Source organism: Ranitomeya variabilis, chromosome 1, assembly GCF_051348905.1.
Source record: "Ranitomeya variabilis isolate aRanVar5 chromosome 1, aRanVar5.hap1, whole genome shotgun sequence".
NCBI classification, from domain to species: domain Eukaryota; kingdom Metazoa; phylum Chordata; class Amphibia; order Anura; family Dendrobatidae; genus Ranitomeya; species Ranitomeya variabilis.
In genome coordinates this window covers 353235068-353260785 of record NC_135232.1, presented here as the reverse complement: position 1 = coordinate 353260785, position 25718 = coordinate 353235068, and the positions used below count along the sequence as shown (strand labels likewise).

Below are 25718 nucleotides of genomic sequence, written 5' to 3'. Positions count from 1 at the left end.
AATAGTTATACACTCTGAAGTTTTACGTTATTTTGTCCTATTTGTTGTTTGCTTCAGAATATAAAGAAAACTGAATGTTCACAGTTGTAGGTATGTTCTTTACATGAATTAATGCAAACCCTCAAAAAAAACCTGCAAAATTCCAGCTTGTGAGGTAGCAAAACACAAAAAATGCCAAGGGGGCTTGGGTGAATACTTTCGCAAGCCACTGTATCTAATCCATTTTTTTTTTTTTACTGTACTTCCTGTGATGTTTCCTTTGAGGGGAGTCTCAAACATGATGTCACAGGAGGCTAGGACTGCACTCACTTCCTGGAGCATCCATCACCCCTTCTAAGACAGGACATCATCTGGGGCAGCGCTGCAGTTACTCACTTGCATTGCTGCCCCCTCTGAAGACATCCTGGATGATGGATGCTGTGGCAGATGTGAGTGCAGTGTTGGCACTCTACTACTGTCTCTGTCACAGCCATAACTTCTAACTGAAAGAAGACCTTGCCAGGGGGCAGAAACAGAACCAGTGACTGACACCATTGCTGCCTCAGGGTGCGTGTCCACTGTCCGGATTGTCGGCGCTTTGAATGGAGCGGAAAACCAGCTCTGCCCAAAGCGCCGCCCCCTTCTGTACGCACAGTGATTCCGGATGTGTTCATTGCATATATCCAGAATCACCGCACCCTATACATAGTACCCTATTATTTACCTTGCGATGATGGAGCATTGCCATAAGGTAAACAGACATGCTGCGATCTAAAAAGACGCGCCGCATGTCCGTTAACGCAGGGCTGCCGGATGTGTGTTCACACGCATAGTGGGGACAGGATTTCATAGAATCCCCTCCACTATGCTGTAACATCTGGACGCTGCGGGTTGAATGCTGCGGCTGTACGCAGTATCCAATCCGCAGCTAATCCGGCCCGTGGACACGTACCCTCACAGTTTCTAGCAGTGGCCTCACACTAAACGTCAGCAGGGTTGGTGATAGAAGCAGTGACACCAGCACTGCAATCTGCTGACGATTAGTTTGGGAGCGATGCTAGAAGCTGTTGGGCAGCACTGGTGTCACTGACTGCTTCTGTCTCCGCCACCTGACGACGGCTTCTATCACAAGCAGCGGCGGAGACAGAAGCAGAGTGCTGGCGCTGCACTCACATCTACCACAGCAAAAAAGGTGCACATTTGGCTGTAAGCACCGCGCAAACATTCCCTAGTGTAGATACCATCATCCCAGGGGTGGTGGACTGGAGCATAGTTCTGACAAATGTTGTGATTTGTCGCAAAGTGACTCCAAAACAGATGCAAATGAACACAAATGAAAAAAAGGCAAAAAAAAGTGTCCCTGAGAAATGAGAGCTGGAATGTGATTGGTTGCTATGGGTTACTACGCTCCCTGTCCCGCCAGCTACCTGGCTGTTACTCGGCGCTCTCAGGGAATGCCCGGGTGATGAGTCCTTGGCGAACGATCTGACACAAAGAGCCGGCTCCCTGCTGTGAACGATGGGAGCCGGCACCCCCGTGACCCACTAAAATCCCTAATGGCTCTCACTGGGCGTAAAATCCAGGACTTCGGCAGGCGCAACTCCGCCCACCTAAGCAAAACTTCACCGACTCATTAATGTAATTGGTTCCTAGCGGGTGGGCGGGGTTTCTGCAGTAGGTGGGCGGGGTTTCGGACGCCTGATCAGGTATTCAATAGGGATCCGTTAGGATCCAAAAAGAGGTCCGATAATGCCCTTTTCTACATTCAGCCTCCGTCACCACAAATTACGTTCCCCAAGAACGCGTGTGCGTCGTTTCCATAGTTCCCAGTCAAGCTGCGGTGTCTCTGCCGCCCTCTTGCGTCCCCCTAGAGAAGTGCCGGCTGCCTTCTGAGCGCTGTGACGCAGCTCCCGTCAAGAGTCGGGCTTATGGGCGGCTGGTGACGCGCATCCGGCGTGTAGAGCGAGTGCGCAGCCGCAGCTGGAAGAGGCCGAGATTGCCGGCCTGTCAGTGTGTAGGCGGGCAGGTCCAATCGGACCGGGGTTGGAGTCTGGATCCCTCAAAGGACGAGAGGAGGCCGGAAGAGGGCACCGGAGCTGACCGGCCCGAGCCTTCCTCCGGACCAGCGCGCCAGTGTGTGTCCCGGTGCCCCCCTGCCGGCGCGGAGGAGACGGCGGGAGCAGTGCGCTGTGCTGCCTACCCTGTCCTGCTGAGCCCGGCCGCCCTGTGCCCGGTGCCCCTGCACCCAGTGGCCCCGCCGCCGGTAGCCCTGCACTCGGTCCACCCGGTGCTGGTGGCCACCATAGATCTCTCGTCCAGCCCAGCCCTGGACCCCGCGGAGTGTGCGGCCGACGGTCCCCTGATAGTGACCCGGGCATCGGTGGTCGGAGGGCAGGATGAGGAGGGCAAGATGAGCCCGGGCAAGAAGAAGAAGGCGGCGGGCAGCAGGGTCATGCTGGTCAAGAGGATCCTGATGAAGGATGGGGGCACGGTGAGTGGTCGCTGGGCCGCAGGTGGGCTGCTCTGCCAGTGTGGGGCTGGCACCTGAGGCTTAGGGCAGTGTGTGGCCACTGAGCATTGATCTTGGCTGTTGGACGGGGCCGTGTGTGATCTTGGCTCCTGGTGTGACCACAATATTAGCTGGGGATTACGGCTGATCCTTTGTGGCTAGTTCTGAGTGTGTGCTCTGTGCCGTGGTGAGGTGGCCACAGGCGGACTCCCTGGCCTCAGGTCCCGCACGTGGAACATGCCGCCTTGCCATATGCATTTGTTCTTGGTGCCCCTGTAGTTTCCATGCCAGATTGGCTACATTTGGTGTTCCCTACTGCCCAGCGTGAATCTGATCTGCTCTAGGGGTGAATTGAGACGTTGGTGGAGCAAGGCTCAGGTGCCCGGACTGGCCATGGGCCTCCTGACCAGAGTTTGGCTTATATGAGGCAGTGGAGCTCAGGTCAGGATACCTGGGACCAGTCTGTACACAGACGGTTTGTTACTGATGTCTGAGTCCGCCCTAAGGCTACTTTCACACTAGCGTCGTACGACGCACAACGAATTGGGTCGTTGCGACGTACTGACGCAAGCAGTGAAAGCGCCACACAACGGGGGCAGTGGATGCTGTTTTTCAACGCATCCGCTGCCCCATTGTAATGTGCGGGGAGGAGGGGGCGGATTTCCGGCTGCGCATGCGCGGTCGGAAAAGATGGTCTTGATGCACCAAAAAACATTACATGCAACGTTTTTTTGGTGGCGACGGACCGACGCAACCGTCGCACGATGGTTGTGACGTGTGGCAATGCGTCGCACTGCATGTCGCTAATGCAAGTCAATGGAGAGAAAAAACGCATCCTGCAAGCACTTTTGCAGGATGCGTTTTTTCTACAAAATGACGCATAGCGACGTGCAGTGCACGACGCTAGTGTGAAAGTAGCCTTACACTGTCCAGTCAGTGGACTATACCATTTGCTGGGCCGCAGCAGTAGAGAAAGCCCGGACGAGCCAGACCCTGCCCAGGGATGTGTAATCCTACTCTGGAGCACTGGCATCTGGCTCTCCCAGGCTTCCCCTGCTGCCCGGATCTCCCTGGTGCTGGTTACTTTCATGAGTGCAGTCTGTAAGGGCCTGTTCACATTGCCTTTGGCAGTACGTCCATGTGTCTGTCCCAGGGCTTCCATTGGAATGGCGGTCTTAAGGCTCATGCAGACATCCGTGGATCTCGGTATGATCACACACCGCAATGTACAGACTCCCGACCTGAGCGTGACGGCATCATGTATTTCTAGAGGGCCGTCACGCTCTGGTCCAGAGACCCGCAAACATTGCGGCCTGTGTGACGGACCGAGATCCACGGACGTTTGTATGAGCCTTCAGTCTACTTATACGTCCTTGTTCCCGCCTGGATAGATTGACACCACCGAGAAGGAGTGCAGATTGGGCCCAAAGTGTCCTACATAAAGCTTCTTTCCCATTATTCGCCTCTTTGGCTCCATCAGGATCGTGTCGGAACCCCTTTTGTTTGGGGATACAGATGGAGACATGGATTTCGTGTGAATGAGACCCAAGATCTGGAGCCGCCCTAACATTCTTTCAGAGGGTTTTAAGCTCGCACACTGACAAATGGACACACTTGTCGACTCTTTTGTTTGTTATTCAGGATTTGTCAGGAGTTGTCAGTAATAGCGCTGATTGGGGGAACAGGGAATTTTTAGAAAATAGAAAAATGCGCTGAAGATTTTGTAAGTTTTACTTCTTTTGGATCCTCGAAAATATTGATTGCTCCAGATGTCTCAGCTCCCATTGATCCCTAGGTACTCAGAGTGCGACACTTGTGACTGACCAGGAAGGGGTTGTCCAGCGCCTCTCGTTTCTGATGGTGTTAGACGCTACTGATGTGGTGTCCATTGGCTGTAAGGTCTCGTGCATGCCCGGCAGGCGGTGCCAACACCTGGCAAGTGGCTCACAGAGGTCTCATGCATGCTCAGCAGGCGGTGCCAACACCTGGCAAGTGGCTGACAGAGGTCTCGTGCATGCTCGGCAGGCGGTGCCAACACCTGGCAAGTGGCTGACAGAGGTCTCGTGCATGCTCGGCAGGCGGTGCCAACACCTGGCAAGTGGCTGACAGAGGTCTCGTGCATGCCCGGCAGGCGGTGCCAACACCTGGCAGGTGGCTCACAGAGGTCTCGTGCATGCTCGGCAGGCGGTGCCAACACCTGGCAAGTGATAAAATATATAATCACTGCACTCGTACAGGAGAAGGTTTGCTTCAAGTAGATAATTTATTGGTGAAAAGTGAGGCGACAGGAAAATAAATTATCCACTTGAAGCAAACCTTCTCCTGTACGAGTGCAGGGATTTATATATTTTATCGATGGGACTACTGGGTCTGTTCACTAGCACCATAACCGCCACAGAAGTAGAGTGCTAGCCTTCTTCTTCTACAACACCTGGCAAGTGGCTGACAGAGGTCCTCTCCGTAGTGGCTCTTCTCCTGATTTGGAAATATTAGGCATTAGGTTACCTCCTTATCTTCTGAAATCACTGGAGAATGTAGTGATTCATTAGTATATGAAGTTTGCTTCTGGGCATTGGCTTTATCCATGGCTTTCCCTGCATCTCCCAATCTCTGGAGAACACACTGCATTAATGTAGTAATTGTTTCTCCTGAGTCTGGTATTTGTGGTGTCAGGGGATGACTTGGTTCAGTGCGAAGTTTTGCTTCTGGATGAGGTTGGGTCCAAGGTCTGTAGAACATTTATTATAATTAGGGATGAGCGAATAGCTTCGGCTCCCTCCTTATCCAAATAGCTATAGCGCTTACCAAATAGCTGCATCAGAACCCGGATATCTGGAGCGCTCCCAATAATCATCTGTTCGGCGCTGCATATGTCACAGCTGTGTGACAGTCACAAGACATGCATGGAGAGCAGGGCTGTGGAGTCGGTAAGTCAAACCTCCGACTCCTCAATTTCCATGACACCAATCCACCAAAATGGGCTCCGGCTACACAGTCCTGATGGAGAGCCCAACAAACAGTGACTCTGTTCCATATGGATGTGGTAGCCTGTATGGCCGCCCTCATTAACACCAAGATGTTCAGGAGGTCTTGCTGAATGATTGCAGCCAGGTATATTTTTCTCTGAAACGCTGCATTGTTTCAGAGACATCATAATATGACGTGGTGGCCTGGGACTATAGGAAGACACCTGACTATCCAGGGCCACCCTGGCCGGCTTCCTCCTACAGGGCTCCAAGTGATTGACCGGTCTCTCCTTGTGTACATAGGGTGAGAGCTGTAAGTCAGCCGGGGCGGAGAGAAGCCGGCTTGGGTCCTCATCGGACTCTGCCACTATGCTTTGGGTAACATGACTCAAGTGATAGATTCCCTTTAAAGTCCTATTTCTCCTCCCAAAATACCCATCCAGGCCTTTTCCTAGAAGATTACGGCACCACAGGACTGTTATTCATGGCTGCTTACTGTCTCCATGTAATGGTATAGATACCGTGGAGGTATTCCTGAAGATCTTTTGGGATCTGTTCACATCTGTGTCTTCATTTCAATTTCCTACCTATAGCTATTGTATTCTTCAAGATAGATGGCCGCCACCGGGTCTGAAGGAGTTTCATTCTGCACTTTCTTCATTCCTTTTATTTAGGTCTGTTAATATTAAGTGTTGTGCAGAGTTTGCAATGATTGCGGTGCTCTATGGTTGTTATGTAGGAGCGACACGAGGTTGCTACACAAGAGTGCTCGCGACACTCATTCCTCTCCCCTCCGGGATGTCTTATTGTTTTGTACACAGTGGCTTTAGGTTGCTGAAGTCTACACAGAACCTGGGGACAAGTAATTCCTACGCCAGCGCTTGTCTATGATAATCTAGTGTGTCTGCCAAGGCAGGTATTCTGGACGAGGCAGACACTGCAGGAAGGAGGCCGCCAGTCGGGAATTTCTCCTGTTTGTCTTTCCTCTCCGCCATACGCACGGCTTGTAAATGCAGAATCCCCATGTAGGAGTAGCAGGACGTGCACACGGATTTAGACGTGTAGCTTCCTACTTGTAGGCTTTTCTAATTAAGATAGCCTCTGTGTGGGTGCCAGACTTTCCTGATCAGGCCAGGAAGGCCGCTGCGAGACAGACCATGGCAATCTCTAGTTCCAGCACATAAATCCCCCCTAGCAGGCCATTTAGAGGACCTTTCCCGGGACTGATTAATTGCTACTGAGCACTTCATCCAGTGGTCGCTGTACGGTAGGTGCACGCGGCAAACAATGAACATAATGCGTGGCCATGAGTAAATGACATCGCTGCGCACCTGTCTCATTTCTGGGTTTGGAAACCTTGAAGCAGTTAAAAGAAGTAATGTTCATTCTTCGGCCGGCCCTATATATATTGGAAAGAGTAGAGCAAACACGCCGTCCTCAGAGCCACCGCAACAACGACTGAGAAGACGAGTCCGGAATACGACCGCAGGCGTGTTTAGATGCTGAAATATCGGCACTACACCATCAGCCATTATTTGTTCTGCTAGGGGGCTGCTGACTCTTCCAGATTGTTGGGTCGGGGTGGGGGACTGGACGATTTCCACCATACTAGTTAAATGCCAGGTCTCTCTGATTCCTTTTGTTTGTGTGTTACTGGGACATGTCAGAAGATGACATCTTTGGGCTTCTTCATCACGTGGACCCTGTCGATCACTAATATGACTAATGACTGTGACGATGACTAATGTGACATGCACTGCAGCGGGTCAGCATGTCGTGTCAAGGCCCTTAGGCTGTGTTCACATGTTGTGTTTTTGCATCAGTTTTTCTACAGATCAAACCTCTTGGCAGTAAAGAAGCTGCTTACAAAAAGAGTTTTTGTTCCAAATTGTATATCATTTCTAAATTAAATGTTTTATTCATTAAAAATGCAGAGTTTTGTTTTTTTGCACCTACTCATTGCATGCTATGGTGGAAAAAAAAAAAAAAAAAGCTGGAAGAATTGACATGCCAGAGATGTCAGTAAGGAGAATAAAACAAGTGTGGCCATGAGATTTCTGAAATGTCATTGCTTTTGCTGGTCCTGTAAAGAGCCGCTATTGATTTGGATAAAAAAAGCTTCAAAAACGCAACGTGTGAACATAGCCTTTGCTTATTAACTCAGTGTTGCCCAGGCCCACTGACCATTTAAAGTGAGTTAGGGGGTGTCTATTGTGCTTTTGATAGATGTCATGGTGTGGGAAGGCGGATTGGCCCGGCATGATGAATTTCAGGCACTTGGAGCCTTAGCTGCCGGCTGAGGTGTCTACTAGCTGCTTACTCCCCTCTCTGCGAAGAGAATGTATACGTGGTCCGCAGGGATAAATATCGACCGTCCATTTCTATGGTGTACGGGCACAATCACAATACAATCATATAAAATTCCATCCTTCTATGTTGTACTTAGACGTAGCCTCTTTGGAGGGCGCGTTGGCTGGTGTGTTTTGTATGTTATAGAAATAAGATCTGGGGTAGTTTTGCAGGGTGCCCGGCCCTGGGGATGATGAAGCATTGCTGCTATCTTAGAATCCAGGTCACCCCTTTTCTCCTCCATTCCTCATACACCAGCAGGAGGCTTGTTAGTTTGGGGCTGACACTGAAGTGGCACATTTGTCACCCGGCTCCGGAATAGACTTCTGTAGATACATGTGAGATTTGGCGTTGTATCTTTGTAGAATACACATACAGTAATCTGGCTCCGGACCCGTGCTCCATCATACACGAATTGTTACTTAATCCTGACGTAAAAATAGATCTAGAAGTAATTTCATAAGCGCAGGTTAAGCCTGGTTAATCTTGGAGGACACATCTATTCTGCGTGGTGGGATGCCAGAATACAGGACGCTGGTAGATGTGGTAGTGTAGCGCCATCATGTATGAAGGGGAAGATGTACGCTCGAAAGAAGCAACCACTTTTAGGCTATGTGCACACATAGCGGTTTTTACCGCGGAACCGCAGCGTTTCTGCAGCTGCGGGTCCGCAGCAGTTTCCATTGCGTTTACAGTTACATGTAAACCTATGGAAACCGCAAACCGCTGTGCACATGCTGCGGGAAAAACCGCGCAGAAACGCAGCGGTCTACATTCCGCAGCATGTCTCGCTGCGATTCTGCACACATAGGAATGCATTGATCCGCTTACTTCCCACATGGGGCTGTGCCCACGATGCGGGAAGTAAGCGGATAATGTGCAGATGGTACCCGGGGTGGAGGAGAGGAGACTCTCCTCCAGGCCCTGGGAACCATATTTGTGTGTAAAAAAAAAAAAAAAAAAAAAAAAAAAAAGAAAATAAAAAATAATGATATACTCACCTCTCAGCGCTGCACGCGGCCGTCCGGTTCCAAAGATGCTGTGCGAGCAGGACCTGCGATGATGTCACGGTCACATGACCGTGACGTCACGAAGGTCCTTCTCGCACAGCATCTTTGGAACCAGACCGCCGCGTGCAGCGCCGAGGAGATCCGGACATCAGAAGGTGAGTATTTAACCAATTTTTATTATTTTTAACATTACTATTGATGCTGCATATTGCTGCATATGCAGCATCAATAGTATAGGAGTAATCCCGCAGCGGAAACCGCGATAAATCTGCAGGGATAACCTCAGCGGTTTTGCCCTGCAGATTTATCAAATCCGCTGCGGGAGAACCCGCAGAGCACTCCGCAAAGTGTGCACATTACCCCTTTATATCATGACTGCGAGTATAGAACTTCAGACCCTTTTTCTGTTATTAATATGTGTCATTTTACCCTTTTTAGCATTATTTTTAGTTTTTGAAGTATGAAGTCTGTGGTAAAGCATGGCAAGCAATAGAATGAATTGGATTTAATCAGGTTTTATAAGACAGCAGTTTTCCAGACTGAACTGATATATTAAGAAGGTAATGGGGAAAATTGCCATTAATGGGGGAATTGAGGCGACTTCTAATGTTCACACTTGACCAGGTGTTGCACATCACTCGTCCGTATTGTTAAGTATGGGACTGTGGCCTTGTGAAATGTTCCATCCTCATCATTACCTGACTTTTGTTAGATTTAGCACCACCAGCATATACAGGGTGCAGCTAGTGGCTGTATTCTCCCCATGATATAATGAATCCATCTGTGTGAAGTAGAAGATAAATCTAAAGCCCACCATACACATTAGATAGCCGTTAGCCGATGGTCCAGCCGACAGCTCTCTTGATTGGCTCTCCCATACACGGGAGCACTTGAGTGCTCTATCAGAGAGCCGTGGGCTGGTATCTCCTTTTGTGGCTCCTCTCCGGGAACCGAAATTGGATATGCCGGATCAGTACTTCAATACAGTAAACCAGGGCTGTGGAGTCGGAGTCATGGAAATTGAGGAGTCGGAGGTTTATCTTACCGACTCCACAGCCCTGCAGTAAACTATCCGAGGCTCCCACACACATCAGACTGTTGGCCAAACTTGCCAATACTGGTGAGCTTGGTTGAGACTAGTCCGATGTGTGTATTAGGGCATCCGTTAGCCATTTACAAATTGCATATAACTATCTTTAAGCCCTAGCCACTATTGTAATCTGCTTTATTATAAATTAACCCTATATCTGATGAAGTTTCTACTTCCTGTGATGTTTCGTTTGAGGGGAGTCGCTTCTCTGCAGCGTCTATAACCCCCTCCTGAAATTGCGCGACATCAGGGGGCAGCGCCGTGGTCACTTAGCACAGCTTCTGTCTCTTAATGTTGTCCTGCCCCAGTAGTGATGATAGAGTAGTGACCGCCGCTTCTGTCCCTGCCACCAGCATCTTCAGTCGTTGTTTCTGTCCTCGCCGCCCTGTTCGTCATCAGGGATCGGTGTTAGAAACCGTCTGAGTGACAGCAGTGCTGCCTCATGGCTTTCATCACCACACTGACACGATTCGTCATCATGGCTGGTGTCACCCTCCCTGGTTCTGTCACCACCCCCTGATCACGTCTCATTTCAGCAAACCAAGCAGTTTTAACAGAAGTTATGACTAGTGGCGGCAACTAGTATAAGGATTTAAATGGGTATTCCCATCTCCAAGATCTTATCCCAATATGTAGTTGGTGTAATAATAATAATAATATGAGCAAATCCCTCCAATTAGAACTGTAGTATAGTTCTTCTGATTCACTGTCTTTTTCTTCATTTGCAGGACCTTTGGTATCCATGGTTATCACCACTAGCAACTAGCTAAGTAACTCACTATATCAGTGGTTGTAACCATGGACACCTAAGGTCCTGCAATACTTGCACACGGGGAAAGAGACGCAGCAATCAGAAGAACTATGCTACATTTCTAATTGGAGGCATTTGCTAATATCATCATTATTACAACATATTGGAGATGGGAATACCTCTTCCTTTAAAGGATAGGGAGAATAGTAGGAATTTTAAAGTAAAGGTAATTACAAAAAAAAAGTGGTTAGAGCTTAAAAATAGGTATAAATATAACACCTTTAAGACGGTGAAATGAAGGAAGAGGTGTATTTGTCCTGGAGGTCAGAGGAAGGGTGTGTGAGGAAAGGCATTGTCTGCGTGCTGTAAAACAGTCTCCGGGGAATCTACGTTTGTAAAACTATAATTGTACTTGTAATAAGACCGCTCTGGTAATATCCGTAACCTCTCCCCGACCAGGCGATTATTCCATTTTTGCACTTCTAAGAGCAATAACTTATTTTTTTTTCTCCCATCTTTGCGTTCACATAGCGGGGCTTGTTTGTTGTGGGGCGAGTTGTGGTTTTGAATGACCCCATTCATTTTGCCATATAGCGTACTGGAAAACAGGAAAAAATTCCAAGTGTGAAATTGTGCATTTCCACAGTTGTTTTCTTTTTCCTATATATATTATTTTATTTGGTGCTCAGTATGCATTAAAAATGACCAGGCAATATTATTTTCCATTTTTTTTTTCAGAATTTTTTTTTTATTTGTAAAAAAAAAAAAAATAAATAAATTGAAATTGAAATAATTTGCCTCTGTCACTGTTTCGATATCGGTAACATTTTAATTTTTTTATCGACGGGCTAGTTTTTTGTTGAACAAGCTAATGTTTTTATTGATACCATTATGGGGTAGAGATACATTTTGATCACATATTGCATTTTTTTTCCAGTACCGCGAAAACCAAAGAAAATGCTGCAATCCTGATGTATCAATTTTTCTCATTAAGGCATTTTAAGTCAATTTGTTTTTATTTTGATACATTTTGATAGTATGCTTTTTATTTATATTTTTTTAATTGTAGTAAAAGAGAGGTGACTCAAATTTTATATTTTTTATTTGTTTCCTAACTTGTCTAAAAACATTTATACTTTTTTTATTTTACTTCCCTAAAGGGACTTGAATCTGCAATCATCTGCTTGTACTACGCTGCTCAAAAAAAATAAAGGGAACACCTAAACAACACAATGTAACTCCCATGCCAATCACACTTCTGTGAAACCAACCTGCCCAGTTCTGAAGCAACATGGATTGTGAATCAGGTTCTCCTGCTGTTGTGCAAATGGAACAGACAACAGGTAGAAATGATAGGCAATTAGCAAGACACCCACTATAAAGGACTGATTCTGCCGGTGGTGACCACAGAAAAATTCTCTTTTCTCGCCCTTTTTGGCTGTTGTTTTGGTCACTTTTGCATTTTGTTATTTCTATCACTCCTAGAGGTACAGTAGCATGAGGCGGTGTCTACAACCCACAGAAGTTGCTCAGGTAGTGCAGCTCATCCAGGATGGCACATCAATGCGAGCTGTAGCAAGAAGGGTAGCTTTGTCTGTCAGCACAGTGGCCAGAGCATGGAGCAGATACCTGGAGACTTGGAGGGGGGCCATAGAAGGGCAACAACCCAGCAGCAGGACTGCTACCTCCTCCTTTATGCAATTAGGAATAGAAGTGCTAGAGCCCTGCAAAATAACCTCCTTCAGGCCACTAACATCCGTGTATCTGCTCAAACTGTCAGAAAGAGACTCCATGAAGGTGGTATGAGGGCCCGATGTCCACAAGTGGATGTTGTGCTCACAGCCCAACACAGTGCAGGGTGATTGGCATTTGCCAGAGAACACCAAGATTGGCGAATTCAACATTGGTGCCCTGTGCTCTTCACGGATGAGAGCAGGTTCACACTGAGCACATGTGACAGTCTGGAGATGCCGTGGAGAACGTTCTGCTGCCCGCAACATCCTTCAGCATGACCGGTTTGGCAGTGGGTCAGTAATAGTGTGGGGAGGCATTTCTTTGTAGGGCTGCAGAGCCTTCCATGTGCTAGCCATTGGTACACTGACTGCCATTAGGTACCGGGATGAGATCCTCAGACACATTGTGAGACCATTTGCTGGTGCGGTTGGCCCTGAGTTCCTTCTGATGCATGACAATGCCAGGCCTCATGTGGCTGAAATGTTTCAGCAGTTCCTGGATGGTGAATGTATTGATGCTATGGACTGGCCCGCCCATTCCCCAGACCTGAATCCAATCGAGCATATCTGTGTTACACCACAGACTGTCCAGGAGTTGGCGGATGCTTTAATCCAGGTCTGGGAGGAGATCCCTCAAGAGAACATCCGCTTCCTCATCAGCAGCATGCCCAGACATTGTAGGGAGGTCACACAGGAACGTGGAGGCCACACACACTACTGAGCATCATTTCCTTGTATTGAGGCACTTCTACTGAAATTGGATCAGCCTATAATTTGATTTTTTACTTTGATTTTGAGTATCATTCCAAATCCAGAACTCTGTGGGATATTAATTTACATTATTCATTTTTATGTTGTATTGTTCTCAACGCATTCCACTATGTAGTTAATAAAGATTTGCAACTGGAATATTTCATTCAGTGATATCTAGGATGCGATATTTTAGTGTTCCCTTTATTTTATTTTTTTAACAGTTTATATAATTCAGTACCACAGTATTACAATATAAAGTAAAAAAACACGGTCTCTTATGGACGCCAGCCACATGCTAATTTTCAACAGAGCGGCATCATGACAAACACCGAGGTCTTCAGTAGACCCGCGGCTGCTATATCGATCCATCGGAACTCCTTAATTGATGGAGCTAATGTGCATGTGCAATGCTTTGATGGTCAGGATCCTCCCCGGGTGTTATGATTGTAAGATCCAAAGCAGGACTAGTCCTGCTTAATTAGCACACATGCTGCTGCCGGGTAATAGTTCATTCTTCACACACTGAAGCATTAGTATGTCACCTAAAGCACCTTCATATTAAAGAAATCTTCCACACTGCTAAAGTAGTGGTTGGAGACATTTGCCTGACATCTTCCCTTTAATCTCTGATGAGGCTTATAGGAGTTGTCCCCTTTGAGAACTTTTCTACCATATGCTTAGTTCCTTGTTAAAACAAACAGCTTTACTTATCCTTCTCAGATTAAGCGCTGAGTCTCTGCTGCTGCCCCAGTCTCTAGCTGCATCGGTGCCTTCCCATCGACAATGCTGCAGCCAATCACTGTGTTCAGCGGCTCGTGCACGCTACGTTGGCAGAGTCGCTGAACTCAATGATTGGTTGCAGCTCTGCTGATGTGATTTCACCTTTGCAGCCAAACACAGATTGAGGCAGTGGTAGAGAGCATTACGACCATTAACAACTGCCACTATATTAGTGGTCGTAACAATGGACACCTAAGGTCCTGCAATGCCTGCACATGAGGAAAAGAGACATGGCTAACCAGAAAAACTATACTACAGTTCTAATTGGAGGTATTTGGTAATTGTATTACACCTACTACATATTGAGATAGGATATTGGAGATGGGCATACCCCTTTAAGATGAATTCACACATCTGTGTATAACTTATGTATGGACCACAATGTCCGTGCCTACCACAGATGTGATCAGAAATAACAGCCTCGTAGGCATAGTCCTGCATGAATCACAGTCGGGTGAATTCGGCCTTAAAGGTGTTTTCTACTTTCAGGAATAATAACTGACCACTCGGGTCTCGTTGTTTTGGCTACAGCGGTGACGTCACATTGACAGCGCACATCACCGCTGTAGCCAAACGCTGAGCTCAGAGGCTCGACAGTTTACCTCAGCCAAAGAACTGAGACCCAAGCGGAGGCGGAGAGGCTGACTACCCACTCTATTACTTGATGTATGTTAGAGCTGTAAAGGAGAACGTGGACCCTTAACACAACTCCACTTTTAAAATAACAAAGTAAATGGGCATAGAATGTGGGAAAGGTAAAAAAAAAAAAAAAAATGTCCCCTGAGCAGATACAATATCCAGAGTTAGGCATTGAAAGGGTTATATTTTCTGAGTGAAAAAATTGGCCATTTCAGCCAGGGCTGTGGAGTCGGTAAGCCAAACCTCCGACTCCTCAATTTCCATGACACCGACTCCACCAAAATAGGCTACGACTCTGACTCCACATCCCTGACAGGGCTTTGGAGTGAGTAAGCCAAACCTCCGACTCCTCAATTTCCATGACTCCGATTCCATCAAAAGGGGCTACGACTTTACATCCCTGACAGGGCTGTGGAAGTGAGTAAGCCAAACCCTCCCACTCCTCAATTTCCATGACACCGACTCCACCAAAATGGGCTCTGACTCCTTCGACTCCACAGCCCTGGTTTCAGCCTCCTGATGGGATCAGACCCCTTTCCAGTGATGTTTTCAGCCATGTACTATGATATGACTTTGTTGTTATATTTGTCTCCATTAATTCCCATTTTCCTGCATGACTTCCATGACTGGAGAACTATGGGAGAGGAGCCTGAGGTAGGGAGAAACTCGCCCTGTATAACCTGTTCGTGCGAGGCTGGGAAACCTGATTTTCTGCTATAATCTCCTTAGCTCTGTGTCTGTAGTGGAAGCAGAAGCCTGTGTGTGTCGGACTGCTGCAGCCACCGCACTTTGCTGTACAAGCTGCTGTTTATCAGAAACTAGATGGTGGCCCTAATCTAACGCATCGGGTATTCTAGAATATGTATTTATGTATGTATAAATATAGCAGCCACATAGCATATAGCAGAGGCCACGTAACAGACAGCCACGTAGTATATAGCACAGCCATGTAGTATATAGGAGCCGCGTAGTGTATAACACTGCCCACGTAGTGTATAACACTGCCCGCGTAGTGTATAACACTGCCCGCGTAGTGTATAACACTGCCCGCGTAGTGTATAACACTGCCCGCGTAGTGTATAACACTGCCCGCGTAGTGTATAACACTGCCCGCGTAGTGTATAACACTGCCCGCGTAGTGTATAACACTGTGGGCACCATATCCCTGTTAAAAAAAAAAAAAAAAAAAAAGAATGAAAATAAAAAATAGTTATATACTCACCCTCCGGTGTCCAGCGAAGCTGTCCCTATGTGCGCAATGCGGCCGCCAGCTTCTGTTCCCAGCGATGCATTGCGAAATTACCCAGATGACTTAGTGGTCTCACCGTCTCGCGAGACCGCTACGTCATCATCTCGGAAGACCGCAATGCATTGCCCGGAGTGTCGCGAGCAGCGGGAAAGGTGCCGGAAGGTGAGTATATAATGATTTTTTTTTTTTTTTAATTATTTTTAACATTCGATCTTTTTACAATTGATGCTGCATAGGCAGCATGAATAGTAAAAAGTTGGTCACGCAGGGTTAATAGCAGAGGTAACGGACTGAGTTACACTGCGGCATAATGCGGTGTAACGCAGCCATTAACCCTGTGTGAGCGCTGACTGGAGGGGAGTATGGAGGGGGCACTGACAGAGTAGGGAGGGGCGAATTTGCGGCCGGACTGGCTGCGGCCACCAAGCGGGATTTCCGTGACAGACAGACAGACAAACAGAAGTATCCCTTAGGCTTCTTTCACACTTCAGTTGTTTGGCGTCAGTCACTTCCGACATAGTGACGGATCGACGGATCCGTCACAATTGTTGAGAAAACGGTTCCAACGGATCCATTTTTTTGACGGATCCGTTACTTGGGGGTTGTCTGGGAAAAGTATCTACTTTTTGGAGCATGCGCAATTGAAAAAACGGATTGGGGCGACGTATCCGCCGAAATGACGGTCGCGACGGATCCGTCGCCCATAGGCGGCCATTCTATGGAATGACGGACGCGACGGAACCGCTGCGAACCGTCATTTCGGCGTTGACAAAAACGTTTCAATGTCCGTCTATATCTAAACAACGTCCGCCAAATTTCGACGGATCCGTCGCATGACGGATGGAACTGACGACCATCCGTCACAATCCGTCGCCAATGCAAGTCTATGGGAAAATAACGGATCCGCCAAAAAAAAATGACGGATCCGTTATTTGAGGAAACTGGCGGTTTTAGACTGACGCCAAAAAACTGAAGTGTGAAAGAGGCCTTAGACGATTATATATAGATGGGCTTACCCCCCCCCCCCTTTTTTTTTAACCATCTTGTAATTGTAAGACATAGAAAATGTTCTCAGTCTTCCTTCACTCCAGAAATACCCAGCTCCATGTAAACAATCCGGCCATAGCTATGTTTAGTGCAGAAAGCTCCGCAGACATGTCCAGGGATGACATCTGAGGACACCATGTCACAGTATCTAAACTGGTCTCAGTACAATGGGTTAATGTTTAATTAGATTTATTTATTTATTTTTTTGGGATCATTTGACTTTTTTTTAAATGTTTTATATAAGTCTTGTCGTTAATCTGACGTTAGAAAGATCAAAGCTGTGACACAGTTCACAGTGAGGACCTGGGCGAAGTGCGTAGATTTTCTCCACCTCGCTCCTGTCCACAGAGCTTTGCATATCTAACAGACTGGTAGTTTTGTAGGTCACAATTGCTGCTTAGCAACAAATGACGTCACCAGTGCTAATGCTTGTCACCAGCTCACTCTTCAAATAAAGAAAAAAAAAATCTCTTGTGCACCGTAAATGCGACTGTGCTGTAACTGTTTGCTTCCTTACGGTATCGTAAAAAATGACATCTTCCCTAAATCGGATTTTTGTAATCATGATATAGTGATATGATAGATATATATATACCGTATATACTCGAGTATAAGCCGTCCCCCCTAATTTTGCCACAAAAAACTGGGAAAACTTATTGACTCGAGTATAAGCCTAGGGTGGAAAATGCAGCAGCTACCGGTAAATGTCAAAAATAAAAATAGATACCAATAAAAGTAAAATTAATTAAGACATCAGTAGGTTAAGTGTTTTTGAATATCCATATTGAATCAGGAGCCCCATATAATGCTCCATACAGCTCATGATGGGACACATAAGATGCTCCATACAAAATAGGCCCCATATAATGCTCCATATTAAAATATGCCCCATATAATGCTGCACAAAGGTTAATATTGGTCCCATAAGATGCTCCATAGAAACATTTGCCCCATACAATGCTGGATAAAGGTTGATGGCCCCATAAGATGCTCCATACATTATGGCTCCATAAGATGCTCAAAACATTATTCCCCATAAGATGCTCCACACATTATGGCCCCATGAGATGTCCCATACATTGTGGAACCATACATTGTGGCCCCATAAGATGCTCCACACATTTGCCCCATTTGCTGTTGCTGCGATTAAAATAAAAAAAATCACATACTCACCTCTCTTCGCTCAGGCCCCCTGCACTTGCGATAGTCACCTAACACGTTCCACCGCTGCGCGCTGCTCTGTCTTCCATCCTCCGCACTGACTGTTCAGGCAGAGGGCGGCGCGCACAGTAATCGCGTGAACAGTCAAACCTGAACAGTCACAGCCAGAGGACGGAAGACAGAGCAGCGCGCAGCGGTGGAACGAGAAAGGTGAATATCGCGCAATGCTCACCTCCCCCGATATACTCACCTGCTCCCGGCGCGGTCCCTGGCAGCGTCTCACTGTCCGACGGTCTACGGGAGCCGGCGGCATCTTCCTGTGTTCAGCGGTCACGTACCGATCATTATAGTAATGAATATGCGTGCATATTCATTACTGTAATGAGCGGTACCACGTGACCGCTGAACACAGGAAGAGCTGCCCGGAGACCATTGGACATGCAGGGAAAGCGCCAGGAGCAGGTGAGTATGTGACAGCCGCCGCTCCCCCTCACCCACCGACACTGACTCGAGTATAAGCCGAGAGGGTCACTTTCAGCCCAAAAAAGTAAATAATATAAAAATAATAATATATAATAATTTGTATTGATTTAATTTTACAATAACCAGTTGGGTTATTTTCCCCCTTTTTTTTTTTGAGGGAGGTGAGCTTTTAAAAAAATGCATGTAAGACAGAAAAAAAGGTAATCTGCATTTTTAAGTGCAGGAACCCGATAAAGAAATGCATTGAAAAAGCCACTGCAGCTATCTATTGCTGCTTTTGGGGCGAGACCTGCGGGGAAATTGCAACATTTCCCTTTGTGGAAATCTGTCGCTTTCACATATTATTTTCAGCTGAAACCAGGAGAGGATCTTAAGCGAAGAGGTATCTTTCCATTCCCCTATTTGCCTCCGTATTTTGGACCCACTTCTGGTTTTGGCTACAAATACTGATGCAAAACATTCACCAAAGTGCAGCAGTGTGAACGTTGTTCTAGCAGCCAGAGCAAAGTGCTGTCCGAGCTGGAGATATGTCCACACAGAGGTTGGGTTGGTGGAAAAGCTCCTAGTTGTACCATTATTTAGTAAAATATTAGAACCTTGATATGAATATAATCTGCCTCCTAATTGTAGAGATCTGGCCTCTTCTCTGTGTGGCGCTATGGATTACTGTGCTTGCACCGCCATCATGCGTGTATGTTATTACAGCACTTTATAAATATATCTGTTTTTTTTTTCTCATTGAATACAGCAACAAGGAATGGGAAGGCCGAGTGTGTATCATGCGGTCGTGGTCATCTTCCTAGAATTTTTTGCCTGGGGTCTTTTAACAACGCCAATGCTTGTAGTGAGTATTACTGCAGTATTCTGTGTTCTTTATGTATAGCTTATTTATGTAAAGACTAATATGAATGGTGCGATCCTACAATTATGCTTTGCTTATATAGCGCTTTACAGACATCATCATCACTGTTCCATTGGGGTTCACAATCTAGATTCCCTATCAGTATGTCTTTGGAATGTGGGAGGAAACCGGAGAACCTGGAGGAAACCCACACAAACACGGGGAGAACATAAAAAACTCCTTACAGATGTTGTCCTTGGTGGGATTTGAACCCAGGGCCATAGCAATGCAAAGCAATAGTGCTAACCACTGAGCCACCGTGTGGACTCCAGGACTACAAATACACATAAAGGGCGCTATGATTCGCACATAAATTCCGTTTTGTTTTTTATTATTGTAAATTGCATGACTGTATATCACAGGCATGTTCCTGACCAGGTACAGTATACATTGGAGGTGTATTCCTTTAGATGTCCTCCCCATGTTTGCCTGGGTTTCCTCCGAGTTCTACAGTTTCCTCCCACATTCCAAAGTCATACTGATAGGGAATCTAGATTGTGAGCCCCAATGGGGAAAGTGATGATAATGTCTGTAAAGTGTTAGGGAATTAATGGCACTAAATAAGTGAGTAAAATAAATAAATAGTACCATATGTACTCGAGTATGAGCCGAGGCACCTACTTTTGCCATGGAAAACTGGGTAAGCTTATTGACTCAAGTATAAGCCGGTTATGCATTGTCCCCTCATCCCTGTCATTGTATGCATGGCTGTCCCTTCCCTGTCCTGGTATGAATGCCTCCCCATCCCTGTCTGCATTCCTCCCCTGTCCTGGTGTGAATGCCTCCCCATCCCTGTCTGCATGCCTCCCCTGTCCTGGTGTGAATGCCTCCCCCGTTCCTTCCTTGAATGCATGCCTCCCCTGTTCATTCCCTGTATGCATGCCCCACCTGTTCATTCCCTGTATGCATGCCTCCCCCGTTCGGTCCCTGTATGCATGCCTCCCCCTTCCCTGTCCTAGTATGCATGCCTCCCCCGATCCTTCCCTGTATGCATGCCTCCTTATTCCCAATCCCTGTGTGCATGTTTTCATGTTCTGGCCGCTGGCGCCTGTCTGCAGCTCTTCCTGTGCTCAGCGGTCCAGTGGTACCGCTCATTAAGGTGTTGAATATACGCTCCACCCCTATGGGAGTGGAGGCGCGTCCATATTCATCACCTTAAAGGGAACCTGTCACCCCCCCAGGCGTTTTTAACTAAAAGAGCCACTTGTGCAGCAGTAAAGCTGCATTCTGACAAGGTGGCTCTTTTAGTTCTGTGTGCTGCTACACACACACACACACACACCAGCTGTGAGGATTTGGCAAGGTTCCAGGCGATTGCACGGAGGAGGGATCACCTGAGGATGCACACGCTGTAGCAGGCGGTGGGAGAGGGTGAGAGGCTTAGACACGCAATGCGCATGCCCAGGAATCCCAGCCCCGTAGTATGAATAAATCATAAGACACTGCGGGGCTGGGATTCACAGGCAGGGCTTACGTACGCACAGAGGACAGACCGCCAGCGCTCACTGCGCCTGCCCAAGGCAGGAGAAAAGAGCGCAGGCGCCGCATCATTTCAAAACAGCCGTGAGGAGGCGGCGCCCGGCGCCAAGAAGATGTGAGTGATGGCTGTGTGGCGTCTAAAGCAGGGGGGAAAGGCCTGCCTCCTTGACTGAAGAAAGGTATTTTGGACAATTTATAAAAATGATTATTTCGGCAGTTACAGCACACAGAACTAAATAAGCCACCTTGTCAGAATGCAGCATTACTGCTGTACAAGGTGGCTCTTTTAGTTAAAAACGCCTGGGGGGGGTGACAGGTTCCCTTTAATGAGCGGTACCATGTGACCGCTGAGCACAGGAAGAGCTGCAGGCACCAGCGGCTGGAACGAGATGCAGTGCCAGCACCCAGGGCAGAAAGGTAGGTGAGTATGATGTGTGCGCCGGCTCCTGGCACTCGCTGCTCTGCCGACCTCCCCTCCCCTCCGGCTTTCTATACCGTGACTCGTGTATAAGCTGAGGGGGGTGTTTTCAGCACAAAAAAAAAAAGTGCTGGAAAACTCGGCTTATGCACAAGTATATACGGTAGATTGAAAAATTTATCTCTATTGGGGGCAGTTAAGATTGCCGAGACATTTGAAACAGCCGAGCGACTTTTGTTTCGCAGTCACTTTATGGAAAGGTGGCTGCTCATGCCCAGCTGTTTATCTCTCTTCATGCACCCAGCTTGATGCAGGGAGTTAAAAACTGCACTAAATCAATAGTTTTTTTTACCCTAAACCATCCCCTCGCCATCATACTTCTATAGATTAACAAAGAAAAGTTCTGCTGGAAACAGATCATGTGCGGTAAGGTGCATCTACAGATACTCCGGGTACTCTACTCTTTTGATCTTACCCTTATCGCTATGTGTTCATTACTGGAGATGTCACATGCTCCCAGACTACTTTTGATCTGTACCCATGGCACAATGTCATGCGCATGTCGCTTTGCAACAATGAAGACGTGCAAGGACTATAAATCAAGAGTTGGGATGTCTGCAAATAAGAGGTGTTGCAGGGCTCTGAACTAGTGGCCGCAGCCGTGTTACTTGGCTGCTGGACCAGGGCTCTGCAGATCGGTTTGCCCATCTGTAATCTATCACCGTCTGCCTTTTCTATTACAGTCTTGATCTTGTGTCACATCAGTGTTTTTTTTCTCTCTTGTGCAGGTGCTACATGAAACCTTTCCCCAACATACCTTTCTAATGAATGGTCTCATTCAAGGAGTTAAGGTAAGAGGACCTCTGCCCTTGTTCTTTTTATACTTGCCTAAAGCTGTTCAGTATTGACATGAAATAAATCGTGATACTTAATGCCAGGGCTAGACCTTAACGTCATGTAGCAGAACTTTTTTTTTCCTCTGATTAAAAGGCGACTACTCTCTGAAATTTGTATCAGAAGCACAGACCTTTTTAGAGGTCCGTAGGCTAAGAGGAGCCATTAGATAGTCATGGAGAAAACGTTTATGTTCTTATGCGAATAGGTTGTGGCCATACATGCTTGATCACTGTCCTTTTGAAAACCTTTGCATAAATCAGTAGTGCAGGTGAATAATACAATGGACTTTACCAGAGTGGCATGTTTCTTTAGAGGATCATCAGTTATCAGGGAGTGTTAAGTTGTCAAAGGTGACGGAGCGCTGGGATAAATAGTTGGCATGCCTTAATTCTGACAAGCTGCTAGTCACATGTAATGGCTTGTGCTCTCCGCTTCCTTGCCAAATGCACCCGATTAGTTTTCAGAAGTATACAGCTAGTCGTGATGACTATCCACATTATGCACACCACATTTTATTTTCCATAAGAATAAAAATATAAAAAAGTAAAGCAAAAATGAGGAAAAAAAAGCATAAAGCTGAAAAAAAATAAAGTATATTGCTAATTATGTATTGTGTTACATATGATATTGGAATGTGGTGTGCCATATAGGGCTAGCTACAATAATATGCTCATACAGTGCCCTCCAGATTTATAATGGTGCGTCTATATACCGTATATACTCGAGTATAAGCCGACCCGAGTATAAGCCGACCCCCCCTAAGTTTGCCACAAAAAACTGGGAAAACTTAATGACTCGAGTATAAGCCTAGGGTGTGAAATGGAGCAGCTATCGGTAAATGTCAGAACTAAAAATAGATACCAATAAAAGTAAAATTAATTGAGACATCAGTAGGTTAAGTGTTTTTGAATATCCATATTGAATCAGGAGCCCCATATAATGCTCCATAAAGTTTATGATGACCCCATAAGATGCTCCATATTAAAATATGCCCCATATAATCCTACATAAAGGTTAATAATGGCTCCATAAGATGCTCCATAAAGATATTTGCTCCATATAATGCTGCACAAACGTTAATTATGGCCCCATAAGATGTTCCATAAAGATACTTGCCCCATATAGTGCTGCACAAACGTTATGGCCCCATACAGACACTTGCCCCATATAGTGCTGCACAAACGTTATGGCCCCATATAGACACTTGCCCCATATAGGGCCCACGGCACTTTCAATATTCACCTGACTTCGTTCCGGCGCCGCTCCATCTTCAGCGTCTTCTGCACTGACGTTCAGAGGGTGCACACTAACCACGTCATTGCGCCCTCTGCCTGAACGACACTGTAGAAGACGCTGAAGACGGAGCGGCGCCGGAACGAGGAGCAGGTGAATATCGCGCAGCGCTGCGCTCCCCGTTATACTCGCCTAACTGGCGCTGTGCAGTCCCTGCTTCCCCGGCGCCGGCAGCTTCTTCCTGTACTGAGCCGTCACTGTTACCGCTCATTACAGTAATGAATATGCGGCTCCCCCCCTATGGGAGGTGGAGCCGCATATTCATTACTGTAATGAACGGTACCATGTGACCGCTCAGTACAGGAAGAAGCAGGGGCGCCAGGGACCTGCAGGGACCGCGCTGGGAGTAGGTGAGTATAATTAGACAGCCCCCGCTCCCCCTCCCCTGCCGACCCCTGTCTCCGAATTTGAGAAAAAACACAACATCCGTTTTCACTGCACCAAAAAAAAGCTATCCAAAAAATTTTGGTGGGAATTTTTGCCCATTCATCCAAAAGAGCGTTTACGAGGTGAGACGCTGATCAAGCAGGGGATGTAACGCGGGATGACTAAAATAAATGTATGTAATGTAGGTCACCAATGCCGTCTTGCTATTTCCTATGCCGTGCTGATGGTCCTCCTTATTTCTGGGCTCTGGAGTAGGAAGGATCGTCCCGACAACTTCACTTTCCTGGACTTTTAGATGGGCTGTCTCGGTAGGATTGAGTAGATGTGCTGCACTCTACTACGTGCACACTTAGTGTAAGCTAATGCGCTTACGTCTGGGTCTCTAGATGCTTCAGTGTCTGCTGTGTCTTTATTGGCTCAGAAGCCTGATAGTTTATTATGGGAGTGCTCAGGAAGGGAGGAACAGTAGGCTTTCCTAGCGCTGATCTGGACTTCACTGCTAAAACTCATGGTAAATCAAGGCAAATGGGGGTCCTAATGATGGAGGTCTTGATTGGCAGCCGAAAAAAGTGAGGTTTAAAAAACCCAAAAATGCACTCAAAGTAGAGAAGGAGGATATCTAGGGATGTTTGGGAAGATAATAATAAAGACGTTTTTGCATCTACTAAGGATTTGTTTGATGAGATGATGAAACGTATTGATAAAACATTGTGTGATCCAATGGCCTGTACTCATCTCACACTATTACTGACCATGCACGCTTACATTTCATGCGGATCTGTTAACTAGTTCTCCTATCTCCATTGCCGGCTTGTACATATCCTTTTTATGGCAACTGCAGTATTACCGCTGAGTAATCGCCACCTACTCTTCATTTTGTTTATTGGATAACATACATAGGATTTCTCATCATGTTCCTGCTTTATCCAAGTCATTCTCTGTTGGCAGAAAGGTAGTTTCCAATCCAGGGTGAGCATGTTGGATGAAGATACCTTGTGTCTTTAAGAGGACATATCACGTCCCTTCCCCCCCCCCAAAAAAAAGGCATTTGTTACCTTGCCAAAATCCTTGTGATCTCCTGAACCTGCTTCCGATTCCTGTTTTTTTTTATCATTTTGACACTTCATTGCGATGATATGCCCCTTTTTTATATTTTGGGGCCCTGTTTTCTTATTCCTTGCTTGTGGTCCTGGAGAGTGCGACAGAAGAGAATTCTCTGGACCCCTATAGACTTTTAATGTCCAAAACTGATTCACAGAACGGATGAAAATAGGACAGGTTCTGAGTATACAGTTTAAAGAACAGGCAACAGATGGACATGCACAGTGGATGTGTCATTGCCGCCCATCCCCCACCTCTTTTTTTTTTTTTTTTTTTTTTTTTTTTTTTAAATTTCTCTTTTTGCGTTATTGATTTATTTTATTCTATACGCAATCACTTTAGACTTGCACATCCTGAGTGAGAAGTGTGAGGCCTTTTTCCTTTGCGCGTCCCCTCCTGCTGCTCTGAATGGTCTTAATGCTAGTGAAATGGGCCAAGGCAGGGAATGGCTCGGCACGTTGATTATAGCGCTCTTGCTAAGCTCTTCTCAAGGAATTAATTTGTTCTGGTTGTGTAATAATTTAAAGGATTACACTTTCTTCCGTTCTTTTTCCTAAACCCGAGAATCAGCGACCTGCTTTTGCCTCTGTGGTGCTTTGCTGGAGTTGCAGGTCGGCAGCAGCTGTGGGGCCGCGTGTTTCTCTCCACCCTCCTCTAGAACAGATGTGGTCACTGGGATCTGTTCCATGTCATTCTTGATTGTTTCATTGTGCACATTACTGATCAGGAAAATCGAGAGATTG

General features: G+C 46.7%; 1 protein-coding gene across 1 annotated transcript in view; it reads left to right on the top strand.

The window, feature by feature from the left end:
* Window positions 1-1729: 1729 nt before the first annotated feature.
* Window positions 1730-25718, top strand: part of LOC143793690 (hippocampus abundant transcript 1 protein-like) — a gene marked incomplete at its 5' end in the record, with an annotated part of 44406 nt that continues 20417 nt past the window's right edge. Inside the window, 3 exons of the mRNA XM_077280727.1 lie at window positions 1730-2470; window positions 19248-19343; window positions 22086-22148. Of these exons, the coding sequence (XP_077136842.1) occupies window positions 1730-2470; window positions 19248-19343; window positions 22086-22148 (900 nt within the window). The remainder of the gene's footprint in view (window positions 2471-19247; window positions 19344-22085; window positions 22149-25718) is intronic.